Genomic DNA, 14,774 nt, shown 5'->3' with positions numbered 1-14,774 from the left:
TATTTGTGTCTTCTTCAATTTCTTTCATCAGTGCTTTATAGTTTTCATTATAGATACCTTTCACTTCTTTGGTTAATTCCTAAGTACTTAGTTTTATTTGTGGCTTTATAAATAAGAATATCTTTTTATTCTTTCTCACATTGTTCACTGCTGGCATATAAACATGCTACCGATTTTTTGTACGTTGACTTTGTATCCTGCAACTTTACTGAATCTGTATCATTTCGTTCTAATAGTTTTTTGGTGAAGTCTATAGATTTTTCCAAATAAATGATCGTATCATCTGCAAACAGGGATAATTTGACTTCTTCCTTTCCAATCTGGATGCCCTTTATTTCTTTCTCTTATCTGACTGCTCTAGCTAGGACTTTCAGTACTACGTTGAGTAACAATGGTGAAAGTGGGCATCCTTGTTGAGTTCCAGATCTAAGAGGAAAGGTTTCACTTTTTCACCATTTAGTACGACTAGCTACAGGTCTGTCACATATGGCTTTTATTATGTTGAAGTGTGTTCCTTTTATAAACAATCTATCGAAGGTTTTTATCATGAAGGAATGCTGAACTTCATCAACATCACTTTTTTTTTTCTTTTCTTTTTTTTGAGACGGAGTCTCGCTCTGTCACCAGGCTGGAGTGCGGTGGCGCAATCTCGGCTCACTGCAACCTCTGCCTCCTGGGTTCAAGCGATTTCTCCTGCCTCAGCCTCCTGAGTAGCTAGGACTACCACCACGCCCAGCTTTTTGTATTTTTAGTAGAGACAGGGTTTCACCATGCTGGCCAGGATGGGCTTGATCTCTTGACCTCATGATCCACCCTCCTCGGCCTCCCAAAGTGCTGGGATTACAGGTGTGAGCCACCACGCCTGGCATCAACATCACTTTTTAGGTATCAACTGAAATGATCATAAGATTTTTATCCTTCATTCTGTTGATTTTAGTTCTTAACTGAAATATAAAACAATCAAATGGTTTTACTACTCTCACATAAAGGTAAGCTTCATTAAAATACAGCAAAACACCATCTATGTTCAAAACTCTCCAATGCAAGTGTAGTTGAGATTTCTTAAAAATCCATCTATAATCACCTAACCTTGAAGATTTGAAAAAAATTTTAGCCTGTGTACAGGTAATTTTCTGTTTGTCATAAGCTTCCCCTTAAGGATTAGTTCAACTTGATCATAAAAACATTTCATTTCCTGCATTAAGAAAAAAAATATCAAATAAAATAAAGTTGTTGAACCAATAATAGTTGCCAAAAGGTACTAAGAACTTAAGCATTAACATGTGAAGTGGCAGACGACAATGTCAGGGGTAATAATCCAGCCAAAGACTCACTATGCAAAAATAGGGAAGACGGCTCACTTTTCATCTACTAAAGACTCATTCCTGTCCTCCATACCCATCCCAAGCATATATTCTTTCAATGACCAGAGATTAGTATAATTGCACAGAGTGACAAGAGTAAACTAGAGGAATTTCTTAATGTAGTCCAGAAGCTATTATGCAATATCGTTTCTTAAATATCATTAATGTATTCAAATTATAAAATATATGAATTCACAAGGTATTAGATCACCACCCTACATATATATTTTTAATGTTAAATATTCCTAGCCTCCATAAAATGATTCCTTGCTTTTTCCTATTATCCCTATACTTTGATTCATCTGGAACTTTGTCAAAATTATAGAAACATAAATAAAAGGTATGCTTCAAAAATGTTTGATAGAGTAAATAAAATCAAAAGTGTCTTATATAAAAGTCTTACCTACATATTTTATTCATAAAGCTCCTCCTTCCTCTAGCACAGAAAACAGGCAATTCAGAATATAAACTAATGCATGCCTGTATGACATTTTTTTAAAAAATGAATTAAACTTTCAATCAACAGCAATTTCTTATCAGTAAAAGCATTTTAAAGATAAGAGACTATAGATCAAAAAATTTTATTTAGTACTTGTATTTTGTACTACATTTACATACTATCTTAGAAAAACAAGACTTACTACGCAAATTTAACTCCAGCAACTATCTGGATCTTATAAAGCATACCCCGCTGAAGGAGATAGAGAAGTTTCAACTAATATATCATTTTTTAAACTAAGTTCTCTGATGTTCTGAACACACAGAAGAGACTAATAACTCACCATTCCAAAACTGCTTAAAGACAAAGAATAAAGCAATTATGAGATAATTATTTCTAAGAGAGAAATGACATCAATAAGATACATTCAGAAATTTAAAAGCAAAGTTACTGCAATGGCTTTGACGAGGATTTAAAATCTAATGAATAGTATGCCAATGTTCCTCATCACACCAGATATACAGCTAACCACAAGAGGGTAATACTAGGTTTATACTAAGCTAATGGCTTCATAGGCTTGATAATAAGTTATTTAGCAGTCCTTTCTATTCAATTACACATAATATTAAACTAAATAATATTTAAAGAGCCTAACATCCACATTTGTTAATCCATGTAGAGTCCACCCAGTTTATGCTCTCAAAAATTCAGAGAAAATCAAGCCTAGTCTAAGTATGTTTTAATCTAAAAAAAATCAGCACTGTCCTATTTGCCAGGAAGAGAACCTAACAAAAATGTTTTGCCGTATTATTTAAATAAAGTCTGAGCTAAAAAGTTAAAAAATGTCTAAAACATTAATAATACTCTAGAAGGGCAAATAGGATATATATCCTCATAATCACCCTCCTATACAGAAGAACCAATTCCACTTCACAATAAGTAAAAGAGACTATGCTTGCCTACTAATCTCTGATTTACTCATTATTTGACACACACAACTATGCAACAATAAAATGTAAACTATGGTTTATACTGAGAATTGTGAAGACTTTCCTTCCTTAGAATTTAAAACAGACTAAAAAGGTTCTAAGTATAGGAGTCATAGGTTTGATTGATTATATGGAAAGTTTGAAATGGATGAAAGCTTAAAAGGTTAAAAAATTCAACTGATTTTTATTTTTATTTTTTAAATACCTCACCTCAATGAAACATAACTGATAGCTTTTATAGTAAGATTAAAAGAATTATTTACTTATTAAGTGTACTGAATGTCATGCTTCAGTAAATTCACAAATTGAAAATTAAATGACATTCTAGGTTAGGTATATATTTACTCAAAAACTTATATTTAAGTCCCTATTATATGTAAATACATAAAAATGCGGAAGTATACAAAAAAACCAATATTCACAGGATTACAGTACAGCATGGAAAACATGTATTTTTTCCAAAGTAATACATACTATAGAAACAGGATCAAAATAAGTAGAAATCTTTACAAAACAAGTGGTTAATTCTATCTCCTGCTTCCTTTTCCCTTCCCTTAAGTTTTTAGGGAAAGAGCATCTGAAAAAAGAATAGAAAGACCTCACCCTAGGTTTGGGGTCTTTGGGGATAGTTACCTACAAAGAACTCAAACAAATTTACAAGAAAAAAACAAACAACCCCATCAAAAAGTGGGCAAAGGATATGAACAGACATTTCTCAAAAGACGACATGCATACAGCCAACAGACACATGAAAAAATGCTCATCATCACTGGCCATCAGAGAAATGCATATCAAAACCACAATGAGATACCATCTCACACCAGTTAGAATGGCAATCATTAAAAAGTCAGTAAACAACAGGTGCTGGAGAGGATGTGGAGAAATAGGAACACTTTTATACTGTTGGGGGGATTGTAAACTAGTTCAACCATTATGGAAAACGGTATGGCGATTTCTCAAGGATCTAGAACTAGAAGTACCATATGACCCAGCCATCCCATTACTGGGTATATACCCAAAGGATTAGAAATCATGCTGCTATAAAGAAACATGCACACGTATGTTCATTGCGGCACTATTCACAATAGCAAAGACTTGGAATCAACCCAAATGTCCATCAGTGACAGACTGGATTCAGAAAATGTGGCACATATACACCATGGAATACTATGCAGCCATAAAAAAGGATGAGTTTGTGTCCTTTGTAGGGACATGGATGCAGCTGGAAACCATCATTCTCAGCAAACTATCCCAAGAACAGAAAACCAAACACCACATGTTCTCACTCATAGGTGGGAACTGAACAATGAGATCACTTGGACTTGGGAAGGGGAACATCACACACCAGGGCCCTATTATGGGGGGCGGGGGGGAGGGATGGCATTGGGAGTTATACCTGATGTAAATGACGAGTTGATGGGTGCTGACGAGTTGATGGGTGCAGCACACCAACATGGCACAAGTATACATATGTAACAAACCTGCACATTATGCACATGTACCCTAGAACTTAAAGTATAATAATAAAAACAAAAAATAAAAAAAATAAAAATTAAAAGAAAGACCTCACCCTAGGTTTGGGGTCTTTGGGGATAGTTACTTAACAGTTGAATCCAGGAGAAGTTTCTAGGCAAAAGGAACAGTATAAGCAAAGATACCCTAACATTCTGCTTTGAGAGTTACATACAACTTTAAAGCACGAAAACAGTAGGCTAGGGCTAGGTAATTACGGAGGGTCATGCAAAGAGATGGATCTAAATCAACGTACATGATAGGCAGCTACTGAAAAATTTTAAGCAGGAAAGAAACATCATATTTCTGACAACAACACATAAGAGGACAGGTTAAAAGACTATTGCTAGATTAGGTGATGCTAAGGATCTAAACAAGGCAGAAGCAGTAAAACAGGACATGACAATTACAGCTAATCAAAGTAGGTAGAATATAAAGTTCTGTGGGGGACTAGGAAAGGGAGGGAATACCATTATCTGGCTTCTGCTTTTCTTTTTCATTTAAATACATAATCTAAACATAAACCCAGAATCTATGTAAAGGATTCAGTGACCTGACATATAATAAAGATAATCATTACAGAAAACTAACAAATCTAGAGAAGAACTTTGTAAAGTAAGCCTGTTTAAAAGAGAGATCAAAACTTTTTAGTGAGGAATAAGAACAAAAATTGTCTGGCATTTAAATAATAAAGCTAACAATTCTGAAAGAAAAATGATCAGTAAAATTGCAACCACATGCTGCTGCTTAAAGAAAAATCAAATATTAATAGTATTATAAAAGATAATATTCATGTCAGCATGTCTGATTTCAAATCATAATCTTAAGGATCATTTTCACTCAGAGTATTTAAGGGCTACATCATTTTTCCCAAGTGCCTCTCTGAAGCCTTCAGTGATACTCAAATCACTTGTTTACAGAAAACATCAAAACACTCTTGAAGAAAATACTGTTTGCCTATTTTTGCTTCTTGAACTGTTAACCCATATAACTCTGCTAGAATCTAATTTAATGATAGCTTTGCAAGCAATTCTAGCAATTCTCCAACAACATTTTCATAAACTTCATGAAATCTAGTATGTTTTACAAGATCTGCTACTTTATTTTACAATACAACCACTCTTACCTCTTCCATCAATAAAATCCTAATGCAAACCAACCTCCTCTCTTCTGACTGCTACAATGCTTCCTAACTTTTCTCCCTAGTTTCCAATGTCAGGAAGTTGAGAGGGACACTGGTAGTATTTTCTCTGTCCTCCACACAGGAATCCAAGTAAACATTTTAAAATCTAAATCAGATCCTGTTTAACACCATCCCATAACTTTGTATCATAATTAGTCTTTACTTGATTAATGTGTCAACTTAGATGCCACCTCCTTGGAGAAGCCTGGCTATAAAAACTAAAACAGAACCCTTTTGCAAACCCCTAGCATGCCTAATTATTCTTCCTAAGGTAGTGCAGTCATGCATCACTCAATGACACATTCTGAGAAACGTGTCATTAGGCAATTTTGTCATTATGTGATCACAGAGTATACTTACACAAACCAAGATGGTGTATATATATATATATACATATGTGTATATATACACACACACATATGTGTATATATATGTGAATATATATATGCAAAAAACCAATGTCCCAGAACCATTACTGAATATCAGTCATTTCCCCTACTTGATCTGCAATGCCAATATCAAGTGTCATATATTAGGTCTCTTTATGTGCTTATGAGATCATTATTTTCTTATGAGATCACCATCATATATGCAGTCCATCACTGACTGAAACGTCATTATGCAGTGCATGACTGTATTATGTTATATACTACTACGCTATACATTAGCCCTTTTAGTATCTCCCCTAACCTCCATACACACATCCCAAAAGGTAAGTTCCAAAAGGACAGGGACTTTGTCAGCTAGCTCCAACACCTAGAATAGCTCCTAGCATATCAGAGGCATTCAATAAATAGAGCAATTAAGTAAATTCACTATACTGTCACAAGTTCATAAAATCCAACAATCAATGACAGACTGAGTAACAAAGATCTGGAAACAACATATACAAAAAAAAAAATGCTACTGTTAAACAGAGAGGAATAAGACAATGGGAATGAATCATTATTAGTGAACTTTTTGTGATGTGACAACTTTTTCTTCCCTGTATGTACTTACATAATAAATATTCCATTGACAAAGATCCTGTGCATATCAGAACTGAATTCTAGGCTTAAAGATAACAATATACACAGACAAGTCATTCTCAAATGTTTCAAAGAAAGAAAAATATAGAAGAAAATCAACTGAATTACACAGCTAAAATAATACCAGAATCAACTAGAACTCACAAGGATTCTCCATACTATAATTAATGGGAAAAATGTCAAATCTCTGAATTCTCCTCAACTAGAACAACCCTGCACTCTTTCTGTACACAATGTACCAAACTAGATCCACAACAGCTTTCCTAAAGTGATAGATTCTGAAGGTTATTATAATTTACCATAGTAGAATTGGACTTCCTGATAGTCCACATTACCCTAAAACTATTTGTCTGTTAAGATTCCATTACATCATTATCCTAAGCAGAGGGTGGATTTAACAAACCAAAAAACACATGATTTCATGTAAAACTGTTCTTAGTTTGAACATTTCAAGCATAAAAATTCAAAACTCAAGACTGAGAGAGTACATATTTCATGAGATAGAATTTTGAAGCTAAAAGGGAAACACGCACATTCACTATATTTTACAAATAGCTACTACTAAACGAAGCCGGGCATTATTCTAAAATCTTGGGAAATGGTCATGACAAATATAACGCCATTCTAATATAACATAGAGAATAATTAATTAATAACAAGGAGTTATAAGAAAATATCAAGGAAATCTAAACTAACAGATCTGTCTATTGCCCTCATTTTAAATGTGGGAAAAGTGATCTGCCCAATAAAATTTAACAAGTTAGGGGGAAAAGTCGAAGGTTTTATCTTACCACATTTTTCCCTAATACTACCACTTCATGTTCTCAAATTTAGATTTTTTAATGTCATCTGACTTTAATTCACAAGATATTTAGAGCTATCATTACTTTAAGAAAGTCATCAAACTTTTAATCCAACTGTGAATTCATAACATTATAGTATTCTACTCGCTAACTCTTCCTGGCATAAAATTCATCGCATTAAGGAAACAGATGGGCCATATGAATCTCATTTCTAGATCATGACCAAAGTAATTTCTTAGGGGTTTCATACACCGCATGGAAAACGCTCCTAAAGAACTAGACCATACGCACATTTTGTAACATGAATTCTAATCAATTGCAAGTGTGAAGCTTGTACCTGTGTGATGGAGAAGGAGCTTCAAATTGAGGCACTGTGCTATCCTCACTGACAGGAGAGTATAAGCCACTCATTTCCTGAAAATAAAATTATTTGAATTATAGTAGACATTTCAAATAGAAGATATATAAATCAAAAAGAGGCATGATATATTCCTTTCTATTCCCGGGTTTTCATCAGTCCCCATTTGTCTCAACATCAAATTTCTGAAGGCTTCCTCTCCACAGAATACAAAAGCAAGGACATGTGAAAAGTTAAGAGACAAGCCTTTTCTATGGTACACAATCTTAAAGAACTATAAATTGTTTACTAAATATTGTTCATCATTAATGAAGCCACCAAATGCAGAAAAAGATAAACGTAAATATTTTAAATGACATGTACATTATACTACGTGAATAGTGAACTAGCACATCATTAATTCAGGTGATTATCTATTGATAAATACTAAGATGAATATGACAGTAAGATAACTGGATCATCAGGTTCAACTCTTGAACACAAAAGCACAAAAAACACCCAGAATATGTCAAGTCTCTGCTTTATATATATTTTCCACAAACATTAAGATTGAAATATTAGCTTTAATAATGACTTAAACTCTAATTTTCGATCAGTAATCCAGAGGAATAGGCCTAATCAACCATTATATAAATTTTGCCTTTCACACTGACAATCTAGCTTCCTTTTTTATGTAATTTTGATTAATGAAGAAACAGCAAATTTTAAAATGCCACTAAAGATGCATCATCAGATAGAATTATTTCTGGCTAATCCAAGCTCAGCTCAATCATACAGTCAAGTAAGTGACATAAATGTGTAACAACTTAAGAATGCCACAGAGGATACTGAACATCCACTAAATATTAAATCCATTAATCTTTAACATGTTCTACACATCAGCAAAAGAAAATTATAACATATAAATAATTAAAAAACACAAACTAAATTTTTTAATAAATACAGCCAAAGGCAAAAACTTCAAATCATAATATCCTATAAGACTCCCAAGGATCCTCCCATAAATTTCCTTAGGTAAACTATATTAAACGTAAATTCCCAGAATATTGGTAATGTATTCTTATATTTCTCTTTTAATTAACCTTAACTCCTAGAAATGCGCAGAGTAGGTATGTAAAAATTGTTAATAAAAAAAGCATTTTAGTGGTAATAATTGACAGTTTTAAGTTATGATGGCACTCCAAGAAAACTGAGTGGTTTTTTTTTGTCAATCTAATCAAGAAAAATTATGGCAATAAAACATTGTAAAACAAATTTAGACTATATTTTATCATCAAGTGTTCAGAATTTTTTTTTTTTTTTTACAAAAATTCATTCTCAATTAAAATGAAAGTAACAGCTGTTACTTTCTTCATAACTAAGACCAATCCCATAAACTTAACATGGTAACTTAATGGAAAGGTGACAATTTCATGAAATTGAAAAATTGCTAAGGATGCGAGAAATTCTTGATTCCTTACTTCCACTCTCTTAATATCCTCTTCCAAAACACTTAGTTCCTTCTGGATCTGTTCCAGTTGCTGCAGATTAAATAGAGAGAGAGAGACAAAAAAAAAGCCTAAGCCAAACCAAAATGGCATCACTGTGATCATAAAATAAATTTACATTAGGAAAATAATTTCTATCAAACTGGGCACTAATGGCAAATTAACAGGAGGGATAACCACCAACAAAATATAGCTAGAAGTTCCCATTTTAAAATGCAATGGTAGAGAATTATGTGAAAACACGATGTTGTACTTCTTTAATACAACAGTTTGATTTTACAATAAAAGTATGAGAGATGAACGACAGTGACTTAAAAAAATACGAGATAGCCAAAGAACTTTCATATTACCTCATTTAGTTGTTAAACAGAAAAACTCAGCATGTCAGTTGTTAATCACATTTTTACTTTTTTTTTAATTTATTTTTAATAGAGATGGGTTTCACTATGTTGCCCAGGCTGGTCTCCAACTTTTGAGCTCAAGCAATCTGCCCGCCTCAGCCTCCCAAAGTTCTGGTATTATAGGCGTGAGCCACTGCACCAGGCCTTTAATCACACTTTACAAATAAACATTCGTCTGACAGAGGTTAAATCCCCTCACCCAAAAGCAACCACAAGTCAGTATCTTAACACCTCCTTCTTAAGAGTTTTAAAAACATATCTGAGATATTTTATGTTTTATATCTTGCCTATTAAACCATAATAATTTTCCATGCCACTAAAATGCTAACATTTAATTGTTGAATAACACTAAACAACATATTGAACCATTCCCTATCTCATAAGAGATTTAAGTTGCCTGCAAACTATCATATATTACTTGGGAACATATTGGTCTTTCAGATTTCATTTCATTTTCAGATTTTATTAAAAGGTTACTTCAGATCTGATTAAGAGAGTATTAAAAATGAAATGATTCAATCAAAAGAAAACTGCTTTCCAGAAACACTATACCAATTTAAATTTCTATCAACAATATGCGGTTGTCTTACTCTAACCCGGATATATTGAACAAATTTATAAATGTAAAATATTAACAACTAATGCTTATATATTACTGATTGCCAGATGTGAAAAATGAGGCACAGAAAGGTTAAATGATTTGTCCAAAATCATTCCGTAAGTGGCAGAACTGGAATTCAAATTAAGGTAGACTTCTTGTTACAGAATTCATGCTGTTAACTACTATTCTTTACTACCTATTGAAAACAGTACCTTATTATTAACTCATTTCTTTAATGACTGATAAGGGTGAACAGAGTTTTTATAGAGACTTATTAGCATTAGTATCTTCTGCGGCAATACAGGCAAAGTTGGCAATATAACAACTTATTCATTCAAATATTTACCAGTTCTAGGCACCTTCCTAAGTATTGAGAAGAACAGGATCTAAAAACAATTGTAGCCCTTACCCTCACTGAGTTCAGTCTAGGGGAGATGGCAAACAAGAAAGCCAATAGTTGAAATATTATAGCAAGCATTATGATGATGGTATACAACGTATTAAGGGAATATAGACCACATCTAATGTAGAGCTGGTAGGGTAGGAACAGGACTAGATAACTAAAATTTGATTGAAAATTAAATCAGAGGTTGAACCTTAAAGGACTAACAGAATTCTGCCAAGTAGAAAACAGTGAGGCATGACACAATAAGCAGAGTAAATAACAACACATGCAAAGGTACAAAAGCTATGAGAAGGGTAAATAATAAATCTGAAGCTAAGGCAATAAATGAAATTGCTTAACATCAATCAGTACAGTCAGAAGAGATAAAAACAAAACTGGAACGGTAGAAAACGCCAATGTCAAAGAGATGGGCAAAGGAAGAAGCAGCATTAACTATCAAGAAGGGCAAAGTCACACACAGAAAACCAGGGGAAATGACAGTACTAATGGAGAAATCAAGGGTGAAAGAGTGATTAGCATTTTCAAAAGCTTTCAACTCACCTATCTACTTTAATAAACTTCCTACTACCTTAAAATATGTCACACAATGTCACCTTAACTGAAACCCTGCTCACTCTTAAAGACACTGTCCTGAAACTCTTTCGAATAACGGCTGCTCAACTGATAAAGTCTCTGAGGCCCCAGAGTTTACAGGACTTACTAATAGATAAGAACTCACTATTTCTACTGCATTCCATGGTCATTTCCAACAATTAGTATTCCATCCTAAAATCAGTTTTCCACCATAACATAAAAACCACTCTGTCTAGCTCATACCAAGCAGCCAAATCCCTGTCTACCCACTTGAGCCATCTATAAACATCCCAGTTATTCCCCACCATCACTGAAGCCTTTGGGTTCATGGACATTTTCAACTCCAGCATCCAGTGATGCTGACCTCTAATTCAGAAAAACACTCCCATGGTCATCTCTTAAACATTTTCATTTAACTACCTTAAAATGTTCCACTCTTGAAATTTTTATTTAAACAAATGCTTTAGTATAAGAGGTCTTTAGTATAATTGCTTTAAAAAAATACATTTAAAAAGAAGAATGAGTATCTGACAAATACTCATTTGAATGAGTATTCTGATATCCAGAATCTATAAGGAACTTAAATAAATGAAACAAAAAACAAACAGCCCCATTAAAAAGTGGGCATAGACATAAACAGACAATTCCCAAAAGGCAACATACAAGCAGCCATCACACATGAAAAAATGCTCAACATCACTAATTATCGGATAAATGTTAATAAAAACCAAAATGAGACACCATCTCACACCAGTTAGAATGGCAATTATTGAAAAGTGAAAAAACAGGCTGGGCGCGGTGGCTCAAGCCTGTAATCCCAGCACTTTGGGAGGCCGAGACGGGCGGATCACGAGGTCAGGAGATGAAGACCATCCTGGCTAACACAGTGAAACCCCGTCTCTACTACAAAATGCAAAAAAACTAGCTGGGCGAGGTGGTGGGCGCCTGTAGTCCCAGCTACTCGGGAGGCTGAGGCAGGAGAATGGCGTAAACCTGCGAGGCGGAGCTTGCAGTGAGCTGAGATCCAGCCACTGCACTCCAGCCGGGGCGACAGAGCCAGACTCCGTCCCAAAAAAATAAAAAAATAAAATAAATAAAAAATAAAAAAAATAAAAAAAATAAAAAAGAAAAGTGAAAAAACAAACAAAAAACAAAACCAAAAAGATGCTGGTGAGGATGCAGAGAAAAAGGAATGTTTATTCACTGCTGGTGGAAATGTAAATTAGTTCAGCCACTGTGGAGACTGGAGTTTGGAGATTGCTCAAAGAGTTTAAAAGAAAACTACTATTCAACCCAGTAATTCCATTATTGAGTATATATTCAAAAGAGAATCAATCATTCTCCCAAAAACACAAGTGTATTTGTATGTTCATCATAGCTCTATTCATCACAGCAAAGATTCATTATTGCCCATCAACAGTGGACTCAATAAAGATGTGATACACAGACACCAGAGAATACTATACAGCCATAAAAAAAAGAACAAAATCATGTCCTTCGCATCAACATAGATGGAGCTGGAAGTCATCATCCTAAGTGAATTAATGAGGGAACAGAAAACCAAATACCAAATATAATGTTCTCACTTATAAGTGGGTGTAACCATCATAAAGATGGTTACAACAGACACTGGGAACCACTGGGGTGGTGGAAGGGAGAAAGGGTTGAAGAACTAACTATTGAGTACTATGCTCACATTTCTGAGTGACAGGGTCACTTGTACCCCAAATCTTAGCATCACACAATATATCTACATAAGAAACCTGTATATGTACTCCCCGAATCTAAAAGTTGAAATTATATTTAAAAAGAAAGTAAATATCTGTATCAATAGCCAAAGATAGCCAATATTACTTGTATGATACATAAATAACTGAAATCAAATTAATTTTTATTCTGCTTTTGAACTTGAAATTCCAGAAAAATTTCCAAAGTCACCTGAAATCTCAAAATTTAAACTCTAATGTCTTCTCTGAAAATAATCTTCCATCTCCTAGTACCTCAAAGCTTTTACTGGATAATATAACTATTGTTATATATGGAGGCTACTATATATATAAGGTGAAACTCTTAAAACTGCCAATAATAAAACAATTTTTACTTCAAAAACAGCAATTTCATATGGTTCAATTTAAAAGTGAAACAACGAAGGCATGGTGTTGTCCAGACAAACATACAGATAGAATGCAAAACAAAATGATATAACCTATCCGTGAGAAAGTCTGACAAGATATCAGGCAAGAAATACAAGAAAAAAGTCTGGAAGAATGAAAACTGTTGAGAGAGCACATATTAAATTTGAGGCATTTCCATTTCAAGATGAGAATTCTGAAGGGATTTTGAGCTGTAAATTGTAAGGGCATCAGTGCAAGACATTTTAGTACTAGTAAACAGAAAAAAGATGAAGGACAACCATTTCAAGGATGTGGAAAGAAGAAATGGGCTAAATTCACTCCGTAAACATCATAACCCCAGGAAGGAGAACCTAGAAGAAAAGCCTGAATATGAGTCCAAGAATGTTTTAAAGATATATGAAGAAAAGTTCAATAAGCTGAACTGCTATTACCTAAAGGAAAATCAATCATAAATTAGGAATGATAATAAACTCCTAGATCACATTTACCTGAACCCCATTACAGAGATTGGTGCTACTTAAAAAATAAATAAATACTTAAGATGGAGAACTAAGACAATGGTATTTGAGAGCATGGGACTAAGGAATCAATAGCAAGCACTCTCTTAACGCTGTGCCAAAGCCAAAGAAAACTTATAGAAACATTTAATATAAAGGTAAAGAGTAAGTCAGTCTCAGAATCCCATAAGAAGACAAGAGACAGACTTTCCCATTACTGACAATGGCTTTGATGAGTATCATTGGTACTCATTTGACTTTCATTAGTGCCTTGATAAAGATATGCTTAAGTATCAAACTCATTATTTGAATTTTAAATATAATTTAAAATAAATTACATATAATTGTTCCAAACTGAACAAAAGAATACACCATTACACCTTCAGTGAGGAAAAGCTGATTTTAAAAATCGAGCAAGGCTAGGTGCGGTGGCTCAAGCCCGTAATCCCAACACTTTGGGAGGCTGAGGCGGGCAGATCACCTGAGGTCAGAGTTCAAGATCAGCCTGGCAACAAGGTGGCACCCTGTCTCTGTCTCTACTAAAAATACAAAAATTAGCCAGGCGTGGTGGTAGGTACCTGTAATCCCAGCTACTTGGGAGGCTGAGGCAGGAGAATCGCTTAAACCCGGGGGGGTGTAGGTTGCAGTAAGCTGAGATAGTGCCACTGCACTCCAGCCTGGGCAACAGAGCAAGATTCCATCTCAAAAAATACATACATACATATACGCATACTGCAGCAAAACTTAATATATACTAATTCTAAGAGAGTTACTACCAAAAACAAAGCATTTAGCCATATGAAGTGCACACTACAGCAAGACAAAATCCTTGTCATCCCATACTATCACTCCACAAACACTCACATACTTAATATCTAGTTCCTGAAAAGGCAGACCTGATTAAAAGACTTTATTTAACCCTTTCATAGCACTTTCTTTCTTTCTTTTTTTTCTTTTTTTTTTTTTTTAAAGACAGGGACTCATTCTGTCACCCAGGC

At 34.2% G+C, this 14,774-nt stretch overlaps 1 protein-coding gene across 10 annotated transcripts in view; it reads right to left on the bottom strand.

The window, feature by feature from the left end:
* COP1 (COP1, E3 ubiquitin ligase) overlaps positions 1-14,774 on the bottom strand; it is a 258,997-nt gene that overhangs the window by 177,550 nt on the left and 66,673 nt on the right. For 6 of the 10 annotated variants that reach the window (XM_025403629.1, XM_025403668.1, XM_025403647.1 and 3 more), the window contains 2 exons: positions 9,137-9,196; positions 7,656-7,732 (listed from right to left, as the gene is read on the bottom strand). The exons of 1 other annotated variant lie outside the window; for it this stretch is intronic. In XM_025403629.1, coding sequence (XP_025259414.1) covers positions 7,656-7,732; positions 9,137-9,196 — 137 coding nt within the window. The remainder of the gene's footprint in view (positions 1-7,655; positions 7,733-9,136; positions 9,197-14,774) is intronic. 3 more of the 10 variants (XM_025403653.1, XM_025403676.1, XM_025403661.1) reach the window with 1 other exon arrangement.

This window comes from Theropithecus gelada, chromosome 1 (assembly GCF_003255815.1).
Source record: "Theropithecus gelada isolate Dixy chromosome 1, Tgel_1.0, whole genome shotgun sequence".
NCBI lineage: Eukaryota > Metazoa > Chordata > Mammalia > Primates > Cercopithecidae > Theropithecus > Theropithecus gelada.
Note: the sequence above shows the minus strand (reverse complement) of the source record. Positions and strands in the feature narration are given on the sequence as shown.